At 44.9% G+C, this 17999-nt stretch overlaps 1 protein-coding gene across 1 annotated transcript in view; it reads left to right on the forward strand.

The window, feature by feature from the left end:
• Positions 1 to 17999, forward strand: part of LOC309556066 (prostatic acid phosphatase-like) — a 107988-nt gene that overhangs the window by 56315 nt on the left and 33674 nt on the right. Inside the window, exons 7-8 of the mRNA XM_082258378.1 lie at positions 7355 to 7487; positions 16469 to 16551. Of these exons, the coding sequence (XP_082114504.1) occupies positions 7355 to 7487; positions 16469 to 16551 (216 nt within the window). The remainder of the gene's footprint in view (positions 1 to 7354; positions 7488 to 16468; positions 16552 to 17999) is intronic.

Below are 17999 nucleotides of genomic sequence, written 5' to 3' on the forward strand. Positions count from 1 at the left end.
TGCATCTACAAGTGAAAGAAAAGTGTCCTGCATTTGGGAAAATGTGTACTGCATGTGGTAAACCAAATCACTTTGCAAGGGTGTGTCTCTTCAGTAAAATGGAAGCAAAGAAGCTGCAAACCATTGAGCAAATGTTAGATCCGGAGGACGCACACCTGCTTAGCATTGATATGGTTTACTCCTCAGAATGCATTGGTGCTTTAGCCCCGGTTCACACTTGTGCGTGTGCGGGGTTCGCATGTAATATCGGAGCGCACTGCTCCGACATTACATGCGATCGGCTGTGCGGTGCGAGTTTAGCCATACAGTTTGTATGGCTAAATTCGCACCGCAGCCGCACCAAACACGCACAGGACCCTTTTTTCTAGCCGCATCAGGATCGGATCGCACAGCGGTTCACACTTGTGCGATCCGATCCTGTGCGAGCTGCACGATCGCACTGCGATATGCGATCAAACTGGGGGTGTCGTTAAGATTACATTGACACCCCCAGCGTATCGCATATGGCAGTGTGAACTGCCGGGGGTGCGTGTGCGATGCGGGAACAGGCTGCGAGTTCGCAGCCTTCCCGCATCGCATCAGTGTGAACCGGACCTTAAACACAAAGGGGAAAAAATGGTTTGTAAACCTCAGATTAAACAATATAATCCAACCCTGCCAGTTGGACTCGGGTGCAACGTGTGATGTCATGAGTATAAAGGACAAAATTAAACTGGCACCCAGAGCACCAGTGGCGGCTGGTGCTCAAAATTTTTTTTTTTTGGGGGGGTGGGGGGGGCGCAAACAGAAAAATGTAATAGGCATTGCTTTGCGGCAAAAAACGCTGTAAAAAAATTGCGTGACTTTGAGGTCGCAAAAGTGTGAAAGGGGCCTTCAATAATTAAGGTATAGTGTGCCCCCTTTCAATGCAGAGAGACCAGCGTGCCCCCTTTCAATGCACAGTGACCAGCGTGCCCCCTTTCAATGCAGTGACCAGTGTGCCCCCTTCAAAACAGTGACCAGCGTGCCCCCTTCAAAACAGTGACCAGCGTACATGACCCCTTTCAATGCAGTGACCAGCATACATGCCCCTTTCAATGTAGTGACCAGCATACATGCCCCTTTCAATGTAGTGACCAGCGTACATGCCCCCTTCAATGCAGTGACCAGCATACATGCCCCTTTCAATGTAATGACCGGCAAACATGCCCCTTTCAATGTAGTGACCAGCGTACATGCCCCTTTCAATGTAGTGACCAGTGTACATGCCCCTTTCAATGTAGTGACCAACATACATGCCCCTTTCAATGTAGTGACCAGCGTACATGCCCCCTTCAGTGTAGTGACCAGAGTACATGCCCCCTTTCAATGTAGCAACGAGTGTACATGCCCCTTTCAATGCAGAGACCAGCGTGCGTGCGTGCCCCCTTCAATGCAGTGTGCCGCCCCCCCCCCCCCCAGACCAGTGCACTTACCTGGAGCCCTGGAGCAGTCCCGGCGTCGGCTTCTCTTCAGTCCCCCAGCGGCACGTCTCCACGAGTCCTCCCGCTCCCACCTCCTTCTCGGCCAATGGCATCCGTGTGACAATAGCGAATTTTCATTCGCTATTGTCACACAATGGGTGATCTCGGGACGCACTGCTCTGTGCCCCGGGTCCACCCTTTGCATCGCCCTATTAGAGCATCTGGCTCTAATCAGGTGATGGCAAAAAAAAAAAAAAAGCCCCATTGAACTCCATGCGTCCGGTGCCCCTGCATGTAGATTAGGGGGCCAGACGCATGGATAGAGGGGGCGGCGCCCCTGCGCCCCAAACGAACCGACCGCCACTGCAGAGCACCCCTTCAGCCTAGAAGCACCAAACTAAATTTGTATTGAGGGGAATTAATGGAATCATTGGGGCTATTCCAAACAGAATGCAGCATACGTGATTGTATACACAAAGTGAACTTTAAGATAGTTGATGCCGATCAGAAACCGCTATTATGGCTCAACATGTGAGCGCTGTGTAAAGTGTAAAGAAATTGCAGTTCAAGGTGGAAGAAGTTAATTTCCATGGACATATCCTGTCTTCACAAGGCTTAAAAGCTGACCCAGATAAGATTAAAGCCATTGTGGACATGCCACAGCCTGCTGATGCCAAAGCGGTACAGAGATTTATTGGCTTTGTTACATACCTAGCAAAATTCCTGCCACACTTATCTGAGGTGTGTGAGCTATTAGGGTGACTTCTGGACAAAGATGCGGTTTGGCACTGGCTTCCCAAGCATGACCAGGCAGTAGAGGATATAAAACGCTTAGTCACCTGAACAAAATAACAGCGTGGGCAACTACATGGCAAATGAGGTTTAATGTGGAGAAGTGTAAGATTTTGCACTTGGGGACTAAAAACATAAAAGCACAATACTCTTTAGGGGGGGGGACCTTTGGGGGAATCAAAAATGGAGAAAGATCTGGGAGTCTTAGTAGAGGATAGACTAGGCAATAGCATGCAATATCAAGCTGCAGCTGCCAAAGCCGGCAGAATATTAGCATGCATAAAGAAAGGGATGTATTCCAGAGATAAAACTATAATCCTACCACTTTATAAAACACTGGTCCGACCGCATCTGGAGTATTCTGTCCAGTTCTGGTCGCCAGTCCTTAGGTGGGATGTGTTGGAGCTGAAAGAGTTCAGAGAAGGGCAACTAAACTAATTAGGAGATTGGAGGACCTTAATTATGAAGAGCGTTTACATAGTTACATGGTAGTTGAGGTTGAATAAAGACAATAGTCCATCCATTTCAACCTGTGTAGGTGTGTGTTTCCAATTGCTTGATTTATTCTCCCTGGAGAAGAGACGCCTGAGAGGGGAATTGATGGCAATTTACAAATACCTCATTGGTGATATCATCTCAGCATAGAAAAAAAAAATATTCATTAGCAAGGATTGCATGAGGACGCGAGGACATACAATGCGATTAGAGGAGAAGCGTTTTAACCTCAGGCAACGCATTTGGTTCTTTATTGTTAGGGCTACAAGATTGTGGAATTCTCTACCACAAGAGGTAGTTTCTGTGGGAAGTATGGCTACTTTCAAAAGACTCTTGAACATACATCTCAAGGCTCAGAATATTCAGGGGTATGAGAAATGATTACGGCCACACACACCTACACAGGTTGAACTGGATGGACTATTGTCTTTATTCAACCTCAACTACTATGTAACTATATGTAACTATGTAACCTCTGCCCCAGTGTTGAAATACTATGATGTCGCAAAGCCTGTTACTGTCCAGACCAGTCTTAGTCCATAGGATTTAATATTGAGTTGGCCCACCCTTTGCAGCTTTAACAGCTTCAGCTCTTCTGAGAAGGCTGTCCACAAGGTTTAGGAGTGTGTCTATGTGAATATTTGACCATTATTCCAGAAGTGCATTTGTGAGGTCAGACACTGATGTGGACGAAAAAGCCTGGCTCACAGTCTCTGCTCTAATTCATCTTAAAGGTGTTCTATTGGGTAAAGTTCAGGACTCTGTGCAGGCCAATCAAGTTCCTTCACCCCAAACTCGCTCATCCGTGTCTTTATAGACCTTTCTTTGTGCATTGGTGCACAGTCATGTTGGAACAGGAAGGGGCCATCCCCAAACTGTTCCCTCAAGTTGGGAGCATGAAATTGTCCAAAATGTCTTGGTATGCTCACATCTTAAGAGTTCCCTTCACTGGAACTAAGGGGCCAAGCCCAACCCCTAAAAGACAACCTCACACCACAATCCCCCCTCAACCAAATGATTTGGACCAGTGAACAAAGCAAGGTCCATAATGACATGGATGAGCGAGTTTAGGGTGGAGGATCTTGACTGGCCTGCACACTGACCTCAACCCAATAGACCACCTTTGGGATGACTTAGAGCGGAGACTGCGAGCCAAGCCTTCTCGTCCACATCAGCGCCTGACCTTATAAATGCGCTTCTGGAAAAATGGTCAAACGTTCTCATAGACACACTCCTAAACCTTGTGGACAGCCTTCCCGGAAGAGTTGAAGCTATTATACAGTCAGGTCCATAAATATTGGGACATCGACACAATTCTAATCTTTTTGGCTCTATACACCACCACAATGGATTTGAAATGAAACAAACAAGATGTGCTTTAACTGCAGACTTTCAGCTTTAATTTGAGGGTATTTACATCCAAATCAGGTGAACAGTGTAGGAATTAAATATTCCGTGTGTCTTACAATGATACTACATAAATATATATAAAAAATGTGTCTCTCCACTGTAAATATTAATAAAGTGTCAGGTGCATTAAAGGTGACTGGTGATAGTAAATTTGATTACAATAAGTGATCCAACCCTGTGAGGGGTATAGAATGGTGCTAAAACAATTAAAGAAAGAAAAAAGAAAAAATGGAAAGTCAAATGTAAAAATTGTGAATAAAGATAAAATTGATATAAGTAGTGTCAACCTGATAAATAGGACAATCGATAAAAAAATGGTAGGAAAAACAATTGAGTTGGATCCACTAAAAGTGTTAGAAAAATATATAAGAAATATGAAAAACAATACTGTGAAGTGTAAAACAAGGTACTATACAATAAATAGTATCATAAATAGACACAAAATGAAAAATCTTATAAAACCACTCTAAAATCTGACACACATAGTCCAAGTAATAGTAAGTCCGTAATGACTAAAAAAGTCAAAAAAGAGGGAGGGTAGTCCCACAATGATATGCCCTTCTTGAAGAGAGAGAGCAAAAAGTGACTTGAGTGCAGGTGCTCTATTGGAGAATTTTTAGAGGTGCTCGGATGTCGGTGACAATTTAGTGCTCCCCGCACCCCTTGGACCGCACTCACCAGAGTTGAACACCCCTACAGGGGTATCAGGCCTTAGGTAAATATTCCTGGGGTCCCCTTCTCTGGTTACTAGGGTGGTCCAATATTCTCCCCGAGTCCTGCGTACCAAGGTCCTTTGGGGTTGGGGTACACGGGTATAAGGTATATGTGGGGGAAGAAGGCTCACATAGGGTAGTACCGCTTTAAAAATTGCTTTATTTCAATCAAAAAAAGGGGTACTCACAAACAAGAAAGGAAAAACAGCATGTAAACGGCAATAGAAGAGCACTTCCGGGACGCTGTGCGTTCCACTGGCTGGATGTGCGTTCCACGAGGGCGGATGTGGCGTGATGACGCTCTACGTACGTTTCGTCGGAGTGACGTCTTCAGGAGTGGTTCTTGTTTGTGAGTACCCCTTTTTTTGATTGAAATAAAGCAATTTTTAAAGCGGTACTACCCTATGTGAGCCTTCTTCCCCCACATATACCTTATACCCGTGGACCCCAACCCCAAAGGACCTTGGTACGCAGGACTCGGGGAGAATATTGGACCACCCTAGTAACCAGAGAAGGGGACCCCAGGAATATTTACCTAAGGCCTGATACCCCTGTAGGGGTGTTCAACTCTGGTGAGTGTGGTCCAAGGGGTGCGGGGAGCACTAAATTGTCACCGACATCCGAGCACCTCTAAAAATTCTCTAATAGAGCACCTGCACTCAAGTCACTTTTTGCTCTCTCTCTTCAAGAAGGGCATCCCATTGTGGGACTACCCTCCCTCTTTTTTGACTTTTTTAGTCATTACGGACTTACTATTACTTGGACTATGTGTGTCAGATTTTAGAGTGGTTTTATAAGATTTTTCATTTTGTGTCTATTTATGATACTATTTATTGTATAGTACCTTGTTTTACACTTCACAGTATTGTTTTTCATATTTCTTATATATTTTTCTAACACTTTTAGTGGATCCAACTCAATTGTTTTTCCTACCATTTTTTTATCGATTGTCCTATTTATCAGGTTGACACTACTTATATCAATTTTATCTTTATTCACAATTTTTACATTTGACTTTCCATTTTTTCTTTTTTCTTTCTTTAATTGTTTTAGCACCATTCTATACCCCTCACAGGGTTGGATCACTTATTATAATCAAATTTACTATCACCAGTCACCTTTAATGCACCTGACACTTTATTAATATTTACAGTGGAGAGACACATTTTTTATATATATTTATGTAGTATCATTGTAAGACACACGGAATATTTAATTTTATTTAATTTAATATATTTTGGCAGCGCCATACACCTCTCCTATTATTTATCATTCTACTATATTTCTAGGAATATAGTGTATAGGTGGGCTGCAGCCAGTATTTATCATATCAGAGGCTTAAAATTATCCTAAGCGCGGATTTCCCATTTTTCAGTGTAGGAATTACAATAGTTTGTATATAAGCCTCCCACTTTTTAAGGGACCAAAAGTAATGGGACAGATTAACAATCATAAATCAAACTTTCACTTTTTAATTCTTGGTTGCAAATCCTTTGCAGTCAATTGCAGCCTGAAGTATGGAATGCATAGACATCACCAGACGCTGGGTTTCATCCCTGGTGATGCTCTGCCAGGCCTCTACTGCATCTGTCTTCATTTCCTGCTTGTTCTTGGGGCATTTTCCCTTCAGTTTTGTCTTCAGCAAGTGAAATGCATGCTCAATCGGATTCAGGTCAGGTGATTGACATGGCCATTGCATAACATTCCACTTCTTCTTTCCCTTAAAAAACTCTTTGGTTGCTTTCGCAGTATGCTTTGGGTCATTGTCCATCTGCACTGTGAAGCGCCGTCCAATGAGTTCTGAAGCATTTGGCTGAATATGAGCAGATAATATTGCCCGAAACACTTCAGAATTCATCCTGCTGCTTTTGGCAGCAGTCACATCATCAATAAATACAAGAGAACCAGTTCCATTGGCAGCCATACATGCCCACGCGATGACACTACCGCCACCATGCTTCACAGATTCCAAATGCAAATAGCACACTTGAAATGAACTCTGGACCTTTTATCTGCTCCTTTATAAATGGGATAATGAGGGAATAACACACACCTGGCCATGGAACAGCTAAGTAGCCAATTGTCCCATTGTTTTTGGTCCCTTTAAAAGTGGGAGGCACATATACAAACTGTTGTAATTCCTACACCTTTCACCTGATTTGGATGTAAATACCCTCAAATTAAAGCGGAAGGTCTGCAGTTAAAGCACATCTTGTTTGTTTCATTTCATATCAATTGTGGTGGTGTATAGAGCCAAAAAGATTAGAATCGTGTCAATGTCCCAATATTTATGGACCTGACTGTAGCTGCAATGGGTGCGCCAACTCAATATTAAACCCTACGAACTAAGACTGGGATGCCATTAAAGTTCATGTGTGTGTAAAGGTAGGTGTCCCAATACTTTTGGTAATATAGTGTATGTTATTTTGTTAAAGAACATTAATTGTATCAAACTTTTATGGGTATATTTCTGCTTTAAAACATCTTAAACATATATTTCAGAAAGTTCACAATTTCACTTTGCCTAATTGGGCAACAGACACCGCCATGGAAAAGCTTCGTAACCTGTCAGAAATATCCCTGGATGCTTTATTTGGCATATACAAACAACATGAAAAATCTAAACTGATGGGAGGTAAATGAACCTGCTAATTTTATAACTAGGTACTGTGGTGATATGTGTGTGTGTGTGTGAGTTGGTGACTAGGGCAACAGTGAAAGCTGGCATTTTTTATTAATGGAAACATTTTAAGCACTTTACCACCGGAGGATTTTGCTGTCTTACGTCCAGGCCACTTTTTGTGATTCGGCGCTTTGCGACTTTAACTGACAATTGCGTGGTCGTGCGATGCCGTACCCAAACGTAATTTACGTCCTTTTTTTCCCACAAACAAAGCTTTCTTTTGGTGGTATTTGATCACCTGTGCGATTTTTACTTTTTGTGCTATAAACAAAAAAAAGAGCATTTATTTTGAAAAAAAAACAATATTTTTAACATTTTTTTATATAAAATTCCCCCCCCCCCCCCAAAAAAAATGTAAAAATCAAAATGTTTTAAAATTTTTGGCCAATTTGTTTTCTGCTACCTATGTTTGGTAAAAAAAATTACAATAAGCGTATTTTGATTGGTTTGCGCAAAAGTTGTTGCGTTTACTAAGGGAAAGATTTCTGTCATTTTTGGTGTTTTTTTTTTAACGAGTAATGGCGGTGATTTGCGATTTTTTTTGCGGGACTGCGACATTGCAGCAGACAGATCGGACCCTTGACTGACATTTTTGACACTTTTGGGTGTACCAGTGACAAATCAGTGCTATAAATATGCACTGTTACTGTAAAAATGACACTGGCAGGGAAGGGGTTAATTTTATTGGAGAGGGAGGGGTTAATGTATGCCTGGTGCTTACTGACGTGTGTGGGGGGAGGTGACTGAGTGACACAAGGACAGATCGCATGTTCAGTTATGCTGAACCATGCTATCTGACCCTGCCTGTCACTTAGGAGATCCGCCCGCTCTGTTTACACAAGCGGGCGGATCTCCAAACTCGATTCCCCGACGATCGGGGAAGAGCAGCGGCGATCGCCACCGCTCCTCCCCTGGCCGACTCCCGCTGTGACTGAAAACAGCGTGAGCGCCGCCTACAGGGGGAGGAGTCCAGCGACGTAGGTCTACGTCGCTGGACGGGATCGTGCCACATTGCCGCAGTAGTGTCAATGTGGGCGGTCGTAAAGTGGTTAAGAAATATTGAGGCCGTCATTCTGTCTTTCAGTTTTCCAGCTGTCTATGCTTCTGCAGTTTCAAAAACACTGGCTGTACTCTGGTAGATTTTGTACAAATATTCGTATGACAATTCCTTGTACCTTCGATGACTAGAAGAATGTCATTTAAAAATACTTCAAAATTTAGTTTGTTTTTAACATTTGATTTTGGAATAAAATTTATTTCCCAAACGTAAACCACATACACTATTAGAAATGTATTCTTTTAATAGAAAATTTTCCATTCTGCTCTTTCCAATTTTCTCATCACTGCGGTCCAAAATGAAGGTTGATTTGAACTGATGAACAATTTTTCATAAAGTATTACTAAACCCAAAACAATAAAATCAGTCTGTATGTGCAATAAAGCATGCTTGTTATACTCACTGTGAGGCCTAAGGGCTTAATCATCCGCATTGTGTAAAGAGGATTTGATCCTGTCTTCTCTGATCCTCCCCTTCTTCCACGATCCCCAATCCATCTCCTGATAAGACAGAGCTTTTGGAGTCATTCTGCACATGCTCAGTTTGGTGTTTATTGCTAGAGAGGTTTTTTTTTTTTTTCTTGGGAGGGTGTATGTGATCAGCACAGGGCCAATCAGCACTGACCAGACAGAGGGTCAGGGGTCCTGCAGGCTCATAGGACAATCATGGGAGAATGAAAAGTCTTCCTAGCAGATTTAACTAGACACTAATAGAAGTCACAAGACTGCTATGTACTGCTGATGAAAAAAGGTATTTAGCCGTTTGTATTTACTAAAATATGTGTACTGTGGGAGACCAGATATAGTGAATTAAGGGTCCTGGGTTTAGCAACACTTTAAAACCAAAAATTTTGAATGAAATTCTGCTAGTGTGTGCCAGCTTTAAGAAAACTTTTTTTTTAAAATAAATCAATGAAAGTCTGAGTCAAGTCAGAATATGTGGTGAATTCATAGAACAGCAATATTGCTGCTTTAATTAAAAAGAAAAAAAAAAAAAAAGTTCCATACATTTATTTAGCGCAATGTGTGTGCTTCAAATTGGAGGAAGGAAAGCCTGGTCATGTGAACAGCCTCTCCTCCAATCATTAAGCTCTCTGCTGTTTTAAGCATAGAGAACTCCATGGCTTACTGCAGGATCCACTCCAGCACCACAGGCTATATGAATGGGGGTGGACAGATAATTGATAGCTTCACCCCCTCCATTTACAGATCTTGTGACCTTTATAGAAGCTGTAGTATGGATTCTATGAATGGCTCAGGCAGGAAAGGGCAGGCAAGCCAAGCTCTCTTTGTCAGGAATCTGCAGCAGAGATGGCCAGATCTGCGTTACTACACTTAGAAACTGAGGCAAGACTATATATATAGGTTATCATCAAAAAGTTTATTTATTTCAGTAATTCCATACACACAAAGTGATGTATTTCAAGCATTTCTTTCTTTTAATTTTGATGATTATGGCTTACAGCTAGTGAAAACCCAAAATTCAGTGTCTCAGAAAATTAGAATATTACATAAGTCCATTTAAAAAAAAAGTTTTTAATACAAGAATGTTGGCTTACTAAAAAGTATGTCCATGTACAGTATAGTATGCACTCTATACTTGGTCAGGGCTCCTTTTGCATGAATTACTGCATGAATGTGGCGTGGCATGGAGGCAATCAGCCTGTGGCACTGCTAAGATGTTATGGAAGCTCCGGTTTCTTTGGTGTCTCCCATCTTCCTTTTGACAATACCCCGCAGATTCTCTATGATGTTTAGGTCAGGCGAGTTTGCTGGCCAATCAAGCATAGTGATACCATGATCAATAAACCAGGTATTGGTATTTTTGGCAGTGTGGGCAGGTGCCAAGTCCTGCTGAAAAATGAAATCGGCACCTCCATGAAGCCGGTCAGTAGAAGGAAGCACAAAGTGTTCTAGTATTTCCTGGTAGAGGGCTGCACTGACTTTGGACTTGATAAAACAAAGTGGCCCAACACCAGCAAATAACATGGCTCCCCTAATCATCATGGACTGTGGAATATTTTGCATTTCATTTTGAAATCAAGATCCCAGCGTCTGCAGGAAATGTGGAGAGGTACAGAATCCAAGTTGCATGAGGTCCAGTGTGAAGTTTCCACAGTCATTGACACACACAGTCCCCCCTCCTGGAATGGCTCCTATGGTAGACAGAACACTGGCCCAATGTTGGGACATGTGACGTCTATCCTGGGAGCCGGTCCAGGAGCCGGGACTGTGTGTGACTGCGAACGCCAAGTAAACAGGAGATCCCAGCTCTGTGTAATCTAGGGCAGTTCCCCTCCGAGGCAGCCAGATAAAATTTTGGCGTATAACAGGCACACATGATTTGACCTCTATGTTCGGGGGGAATTTTTGCTTTTATAGGAAAGGGGCAGGGATCACCCGGTGGCACCACCCCTTCTGATGTGACATCAGAAGTTTATTCACTGCACCAGTGCAGTGCATTATGGGGTGCTCTTGACGGCAGATTCCTATAAAGGAGCTGTCACAGCTCCAACAGCTCATTACGCAGGAGGCGTGTGAAGAGGCAGGAGCGTTTTTTTTTTCTATTTTTCGGGTGCGACAGGGGACGTGATTGACGATGGATTTACATCGGGGGACACTTTTTTTTTATTTTTTAATAAAGGATTTGTCAAAATCTGGCTTTTGTCTTATTTTTTTTCAAAATTTTTTTTGGTGAATGGCTAGGGGTACGATGTACCCGATATCCATTCACATGGGGGGCCGGGATCTGGGGGCCCCCCTTGTTAAAGGGGGCTTCCAGATTCCAAAAAGCCCCCCCACCCACAGACCCTGACAGCCACAGCCCAGGGTTGTCCGGAAGAGGCCCTGGTCTCCATCTACATAGGGACAAGGTGCTTTGAGGGGTACCCCAAAGCACCCTCCCCATGTTAAGGGCAAGCGGCCTGATATGGTTAAGGAGAGGGGGGCGCTCGCTCCCTCGGATAAAGGTCTGGTATGGATTTTGGGGGGGGGGGGCACGTAGTTTTTTTCTTTTTTTTTCAATTTTGGCGTGGAGCTCCCCTTAAATCTGTACCAAACCCAAAGGGCCTTAGCCCCTGAACCAGGATTGGCTAAAGGCATCCTGCCTTTGGCCAATCACGGTTCTGACAGGACATTGTTCTGTGATTGGCCAAAGCATACAGGTCATGTGCATGCTTTGGCCAGTCATCAGATCATTAGTAATTTATTCACTGCACCAGCGCAGTGCATTATGGGGTGCTCATCGGCGGGCGAACTTACCGCCGAGTGCCCCATTTGTTCGTGTGTTCAGCGAACACACGAACGCCTGATGTTCGAGTCGAACTTACGTTCGACTCAAACTCGAAGCTCATCCCTAGTGCCCACCTGCAGCCTCACCATTGCCCATTAATGCAGCCTGATCAGTGCCCATCTTCAGCCTCACCATTGCAGCTGGATCAGTGCTTATCTGCAGCCCCACCATTGCCCATTAATACAGCCTGATTAGTGCCCATCTGCAGCCTCATTATTGCCCATTAATACAGCCTGATCAGTGCCCATCTGCAGCCTCGCCATTGCCCATCATTGCAGCCTGATCAGTGCCCATCTGCAGCCTTGCCAATGCCCATCTGCAGCCTCGCCATTGCCCATGCCTGATCAGTGCCAGATTATACAGAGGTATCCCCTGTTTTCTCAGTGCTTGCAGTCACACACAGTCCTGCCTCCTGGAACAGCTCCTATGATAGACAGAGCACTGGTGACGTCTATTCTAGGAGATGGTCTAGGAGGCAGGACTGTGTGTGGCTGCGAGCACCCAGTAAACATGAGATCCCGGCTCTGTGTAATCTGGGGCGGTTCCCCTCCGAGGCAGCCAGATAAAATATCGACGTATAACAGGCACATGTGATTTGACCTCTATCAGGGCTGGCCCAAGACATTGTGCTGCCTGGGTCCTAGAATAAAATGCTGCCTCCCTGCCCCCCCCCCCCCCCCGACCAAAAAAAAAAAAAAAATGTCACGCCCTCCAAGAGGCCCCCACATTCTATAGGACTATGAAAGCAGTCAGAGGGGTGTGAGTGTGTACGGATTGACAGCAGGAGCAGGACAGACCAGACACTGGTCAGATGAGCGCACCAGACTTTCTACTGTCTATAGTGCCACAGTGCCCTGCAGTGCTGCGGGCATGGTACCGAAAAATGCAGGGCGGTAGGCATGGTTCAGGAGAATGTAGGGCTGTGGGCATGGTACAGAAGAATGCGGGGCTGTAGGCATGGTACAAGAGAATGCAGGGCTGCGGGCATGGTACAAGAGAATGCGGGGCTGCGGGCATAGTACAGGAGAATGCGGGGCTGTGGGCATGGTACAGGAGAATGCGGGGGTGTGGGCATGGTACAGGAGAATGCAGGGCTGCGGACATGGTACAGGAGAATGCGGTGCTGTGGGCATGGTACAGGAGAATGCAGGGCTGCGGGCATGGTACAGGAGAATGCAGGGCTGCGGGCATGGTACAGGAGAATGCAGGGCTGCGGGCATGGTACAGGAGAATCCGGGGCTGTGGGCATGGTGCAGGAGAATGCGGGGCTGCGGGTATGGTGCATGAGAATGCAGGGCTGTGGGCATGGTGCAGGAGAATGCGGGGCTGCGGGCATGGTGCAAGAGAATGCAGTGCTGCGGGCATGGTAGAGGAGAATGCGTGGCTGCGGGCATGGTGCAAGAGAATGCAGTGCTGCAGGCATGGTAGAGGAGAATGCGGGTCTGCGGGCATGGTAGAGGAGAATGCAGGGCTGTGGGCATGGTGCAGGAGAATGCAGTGCTGTGGGCATGGTAGAGGAGAATGCGGGTCTGCGGGCATAGTACAAGACAGTGCAGTGCTGCGGGCATGGTAGAGGAGAATGCGGGGCTGCGGGCATGGTGCAAGAAAATGCAGCGCTGCGGGCATGGTAGAGGAGAATGCGGGTCTGCGGGCATGGTAGAGGAGAATGTGGGTCTGCGGGCATGGTGCAAGAGAATGCAGTGCTGTGGGCATGGTAGAGGAGAATGCAGGTCTGCGGGCATGGTACAAGAGAATGCGGGGCTGCGGGCATACTACATGCCCACAGCACTGCATCTTCTGTAGCATGCCTGAAGCCCCGCATAATGGCAGGTAGTAGTGTGGCTGTAGAGCAGTCTCACTTACCTATTTCCAAAGGCGCCTTAAGATATAAAAATGGCGCCGCCCGGCGCCAACACGTCACCGCGGGCGCGGCCGGCCTGATATGCACACTGCGCATGTGCCATCGCTCGGGAAAACTCGTACATGTTCGGCTATTCCTGGAAATAGCCGAACTTTTGCGATCCTTCCCAAGCGGCGGCTGATGCGCATGTCAGGCCGGCCGCGGCCACAGTGACGTGTTGGCGCCGGCCGGCACCATTTTTAAATCTTAAGACGCCTTTGGAAACATGTCCTTTTTTTTTACAATAGCCGAAGAAGAGAATAGGCGGCCGGGGGCCGCCTCTCTAGTGCCGCCTGGGTCCCATCAGGACCCATGGTAGGGCCGGCCCTGACCTCTATGTTCAGGGGGGAAAAGTATGTGTTACACGCTGATAAATATGGTATATACAATATGTACAATATATATATATATATATATATATATATATATGATGGGAAGCATAGGTCACAGGGAATACCAGAGATGCAAGGAAGGGGGAACCAGGAATGGGGACAGGAACAAGGGGAGCAGATATTAGGCAGCTGACTGCAGGACAAGAGAAAGACTGAGAGCAGGATAAATGGTAGCAGCATCTAACTTGCTGACATAGCAAGCAAATCAAAACACTGGCAAGATGTACCAGCAGAAGAGGTACTTAAGTACCCTCCCAGTAGCCAGCATAAAGGTGGAGACTGAATACTACAAAATGTTGACTCCTGGGAGACACCCACTGTGCTGCAGATGGGCACTACAACTACAACTGTCTTCCCAGGCAACCACAGTACCGCCAACAGATCAATTAGGTCCTGATACTCTTTATAGGAGCTCCTGACAGCCCTTTAGCTGTATTATTGCGTGCCAGAAGATTACGGTGGCAGGGGTGAAGTTGAAGGGATGGAGGAAGACAAAGAAGATGAATCAGCACACGGGACATATCATACTGACTGTAAGTTGAATCCCTTGCGCTAATTTTTATCTATTTGATTTTAGTTAAACTTAGGCTTTAAATATATGTTTTTCACTCCTCATATGCTCCACTTCCATAATGCAACAGGGTTTTTCTCAGTCTGTTCTGTATAAACAATGCTATCAACCAGCTTAAAACTAACTACTCTTAAAACTGTCCCCTCTCCCCTCCTAAAAGCTATGCTAACTAACTAACCCCTTCCCTGCCAGTGTCATTATTACAGTAACAGTGCATATTTTTAGCACTGATTACTGGAGTAATGTCACTGGTCCCCCCCAAAAGTGTCAAAGATGTCAATTAGGGGTCCGAACTGTCCACCGCAATGTTGCAGTCCCGCTAAAAATTGCAGATCACCGCCATGAATAGTAAAAAAAGTAGTACACGCGATAACTTTTGCGCAAACCAATTTAAAATACGCTAATTGCGATTGTTTGTTTTTTTTTTTTTTACCAAAAATATGTAGCAGAAAACAAATTGGCCTAAAATGTTAAAAAATTTAGATTTTTAAATTTTTAAATTTTTTTGAGAATGTTATATAGCAGAAAGTGAAAAATATAGTTTTTTTTTTCAGAATTGTTGCATTTTTTGGTTTATAGCGCAAAAAATAAAAATTGCACAGGTGATCAAATACCACCAAAAGAAAGCTCTATTTGTGGGGAAAAAAAGGACATCAATTTTATTTGAGTACAGCATTGCATGACCGCGCAATTGTCGGTTAGAGTAATGCAGTGTCGAATCGCAAAATATGGCCTGGTCATTAAGGGGGAAAATCTTCCGGTCCAGAAGTGGTTAAGAAAGATTTATATACAGTATTTACCTATTCAGCCTGCTCTGGTCTGTTCACATGATTCAGCTCCTGTGTCAGCCAGCAGGGTTTCAGGGGGAGAAGGGAACACCGACATTGGATGGGCCATTGAAGCCTAAGGGTGATGTCACCATTCAAGGCTTTACTAGTCTTTGTCGGAGGGCTCTCTCCTCAACCCTGCAACTGCCGATGGCTGACACTTGGGAGATACACTTTGGATGCTGGTTCCACTGTTACATTAAAACAACATATCTAGTAATAAGAATACTCTATAGACACCAGGTGCATATTTGTAAAGCAGTGAATGTGACGTTCACTAAGGCCCCTTTCACACTAGCGGACCGTTCAGATCTGCCTGTCCCTTTTTCAGTCGGATATGAACGGATGCCCCATGCATCTCTATGGGGCATCGGATGTCAGCGGAGACATGCATGCTGACATCCGATCTGTCAAAACCGGACGGATGGAAACCCTATTTTCCATCCGTCTAGCGGATCGTATCGGATGAGAACGGACAGACGGTCTGTTCTCATCCGATTCCCCCATAGAGAAGAATGGGGACCTGACAACTCTGTCTGCACACACAGCATGGAGACAGAGCTCGATCCCCCGTGGAGAAAAAGGGAGTCCACCGATGGACTACCGTATGTAAAAGGGGCCTAAGTATTCACTAGTGGTGAATCAAGCACTGACATTTAAAACACATGCAACTGGAAGATTCACTTGCAGTGAATATTTTGTAAATGTAATGTAAAAGACAAGCTTGCTAAACAATTGACAACAATTGTGAGAACTCAAGCAGCCATGAAGTAAACAACCAATTATTTTTATATATTTATCAGTGAATAAGGTGAAGGTGTTTAAGCCAAAAATTGCACAGCTGGTGTTCTTTGACTTTTTGCAATTAATTGAAAGCATTTCATCTTGTTTTCAGGTGTTCTTGTGAAAGCCATTTTAGAAAATATCACACAAGCTCTCACTCCATCTAGCAAACAAAAACTGATAATGTACTCTGCGGTATGTATTTTGCATTCTTAGCAATATTTCTTCATTTTAAAAAGGGTCTCAAGAGTCTAAATGTCCATTCACACTAGTACGACTTGTCAGGCGACTTGGTCAGCCTGACAAGTCACGCACCGTCGCGTCCCATAGTGTAGTACAGGAAAATCTAAAAATCCCAGAGATGATCAAATACCACCAAAAGAAAGCTCTATTTGTGTGGAAAAAAGGACAGCAATGTTATTTCAGTACAGTGTCGGAAGACCGTGCAATTTTCTGTTAAAATAACTCAGTGCCGAATCGCAAAAAATGGCCTGGTCATTAAGGGGGCAAATCATTCTGGTTCTGAACTGGTTAATGGCTGTGTGTACAGTTATTTTGAGGGGACAGCAAATTTACACTGTTATACAAGCTATATACTCACTACTTTACATTGTAGCAAAGTGTCATTTCTTTAGTGTTATCACATGAAAAGATATAATAAAATATTTACAAAAATGTGAGGGTGTATTCAACTTTGTGAGATACTGTGTATATGTGTATGTGTATATATATATATATATATACAGTACCAGTATCCTTTACCATGTCCGCACCCTCTCTGTATCCTGTACCATGTCCGCACCCTCGCTGACTGTCTCCTGTACCATGTCCGCACCCTCGCTGACTGTCTCCTGTACCATGTCCGCACCCTCGCAGACTGTCTCCTGTACCATGTCCGCACCCTCGCTGACCGTCTCCTTTACCATGTACGCTCCTTCGCTGACCATCTCCTATATCATGTCCGCACACTCGGTGACCATCTCCTGTATCATGTCCGCACACTCTGTGACCATCTCCTGTATCATGTCCGCACACTCTGTGAGCATCTCCTGTATCATGTCCGCACACTCTGTGACCATCTCCTGTATCATGTCCGCACACTCTGTGACCATCTCCTGTATCATGTCCGCACATTCTGTGACCATCTCCTGTATCATGTCCGCACACTCTGGTGTTTGGAGTATCTTTATCTGCTGATTATTAAACTTTCTGGCATATACATATTACTATTGTGGTGTAGTAGCTGGACCTGCTTTTCCTCCATCCATCTTTCTTTCCTTCCTTCTCTCTCTTTCCCTCCCCAGCACTTTTTTTCTCTCTCTCCCTGCATTCGTTTTTCTCAAATCGCCTTTCAGGACAGCACCTGTTGAGAGTGTAGCTCCACTCAAATTCCCCAGGAAAAACTGCAGTCTTTAAATCCCTCCTCTTCCACCATGCCTTCAGTTATTGTGTTTCCTCCGCCATGGTGGAAGCACTACAGGAACCATTAGGGGGGGCTGCTCCAGGTGGGAGAAAGGGTAGGCATACCTCTAGGTGTTTTGCTCTGTGACCATCCCAGCACCCCCCCTGGCTGTACTGGAGGGGGGTGTTCCGGAGCTGCTGGTCCTTCCAGCTCAAGGGAGCGACGGCTTCACTGGGATACC

The sequence above is a fragment of the Pelophylax lessonae genome, assembly GCF_965119305.1.
Source record: "Pelophylax lessonae genome assembly, chromosome: 5".
NCBI classification, from domain to species: Eukaryota; Metazoa; Chordata; class Amphibia; order Anura; family Ranidae; genus Pelophylax; species Pelophylax lessonae.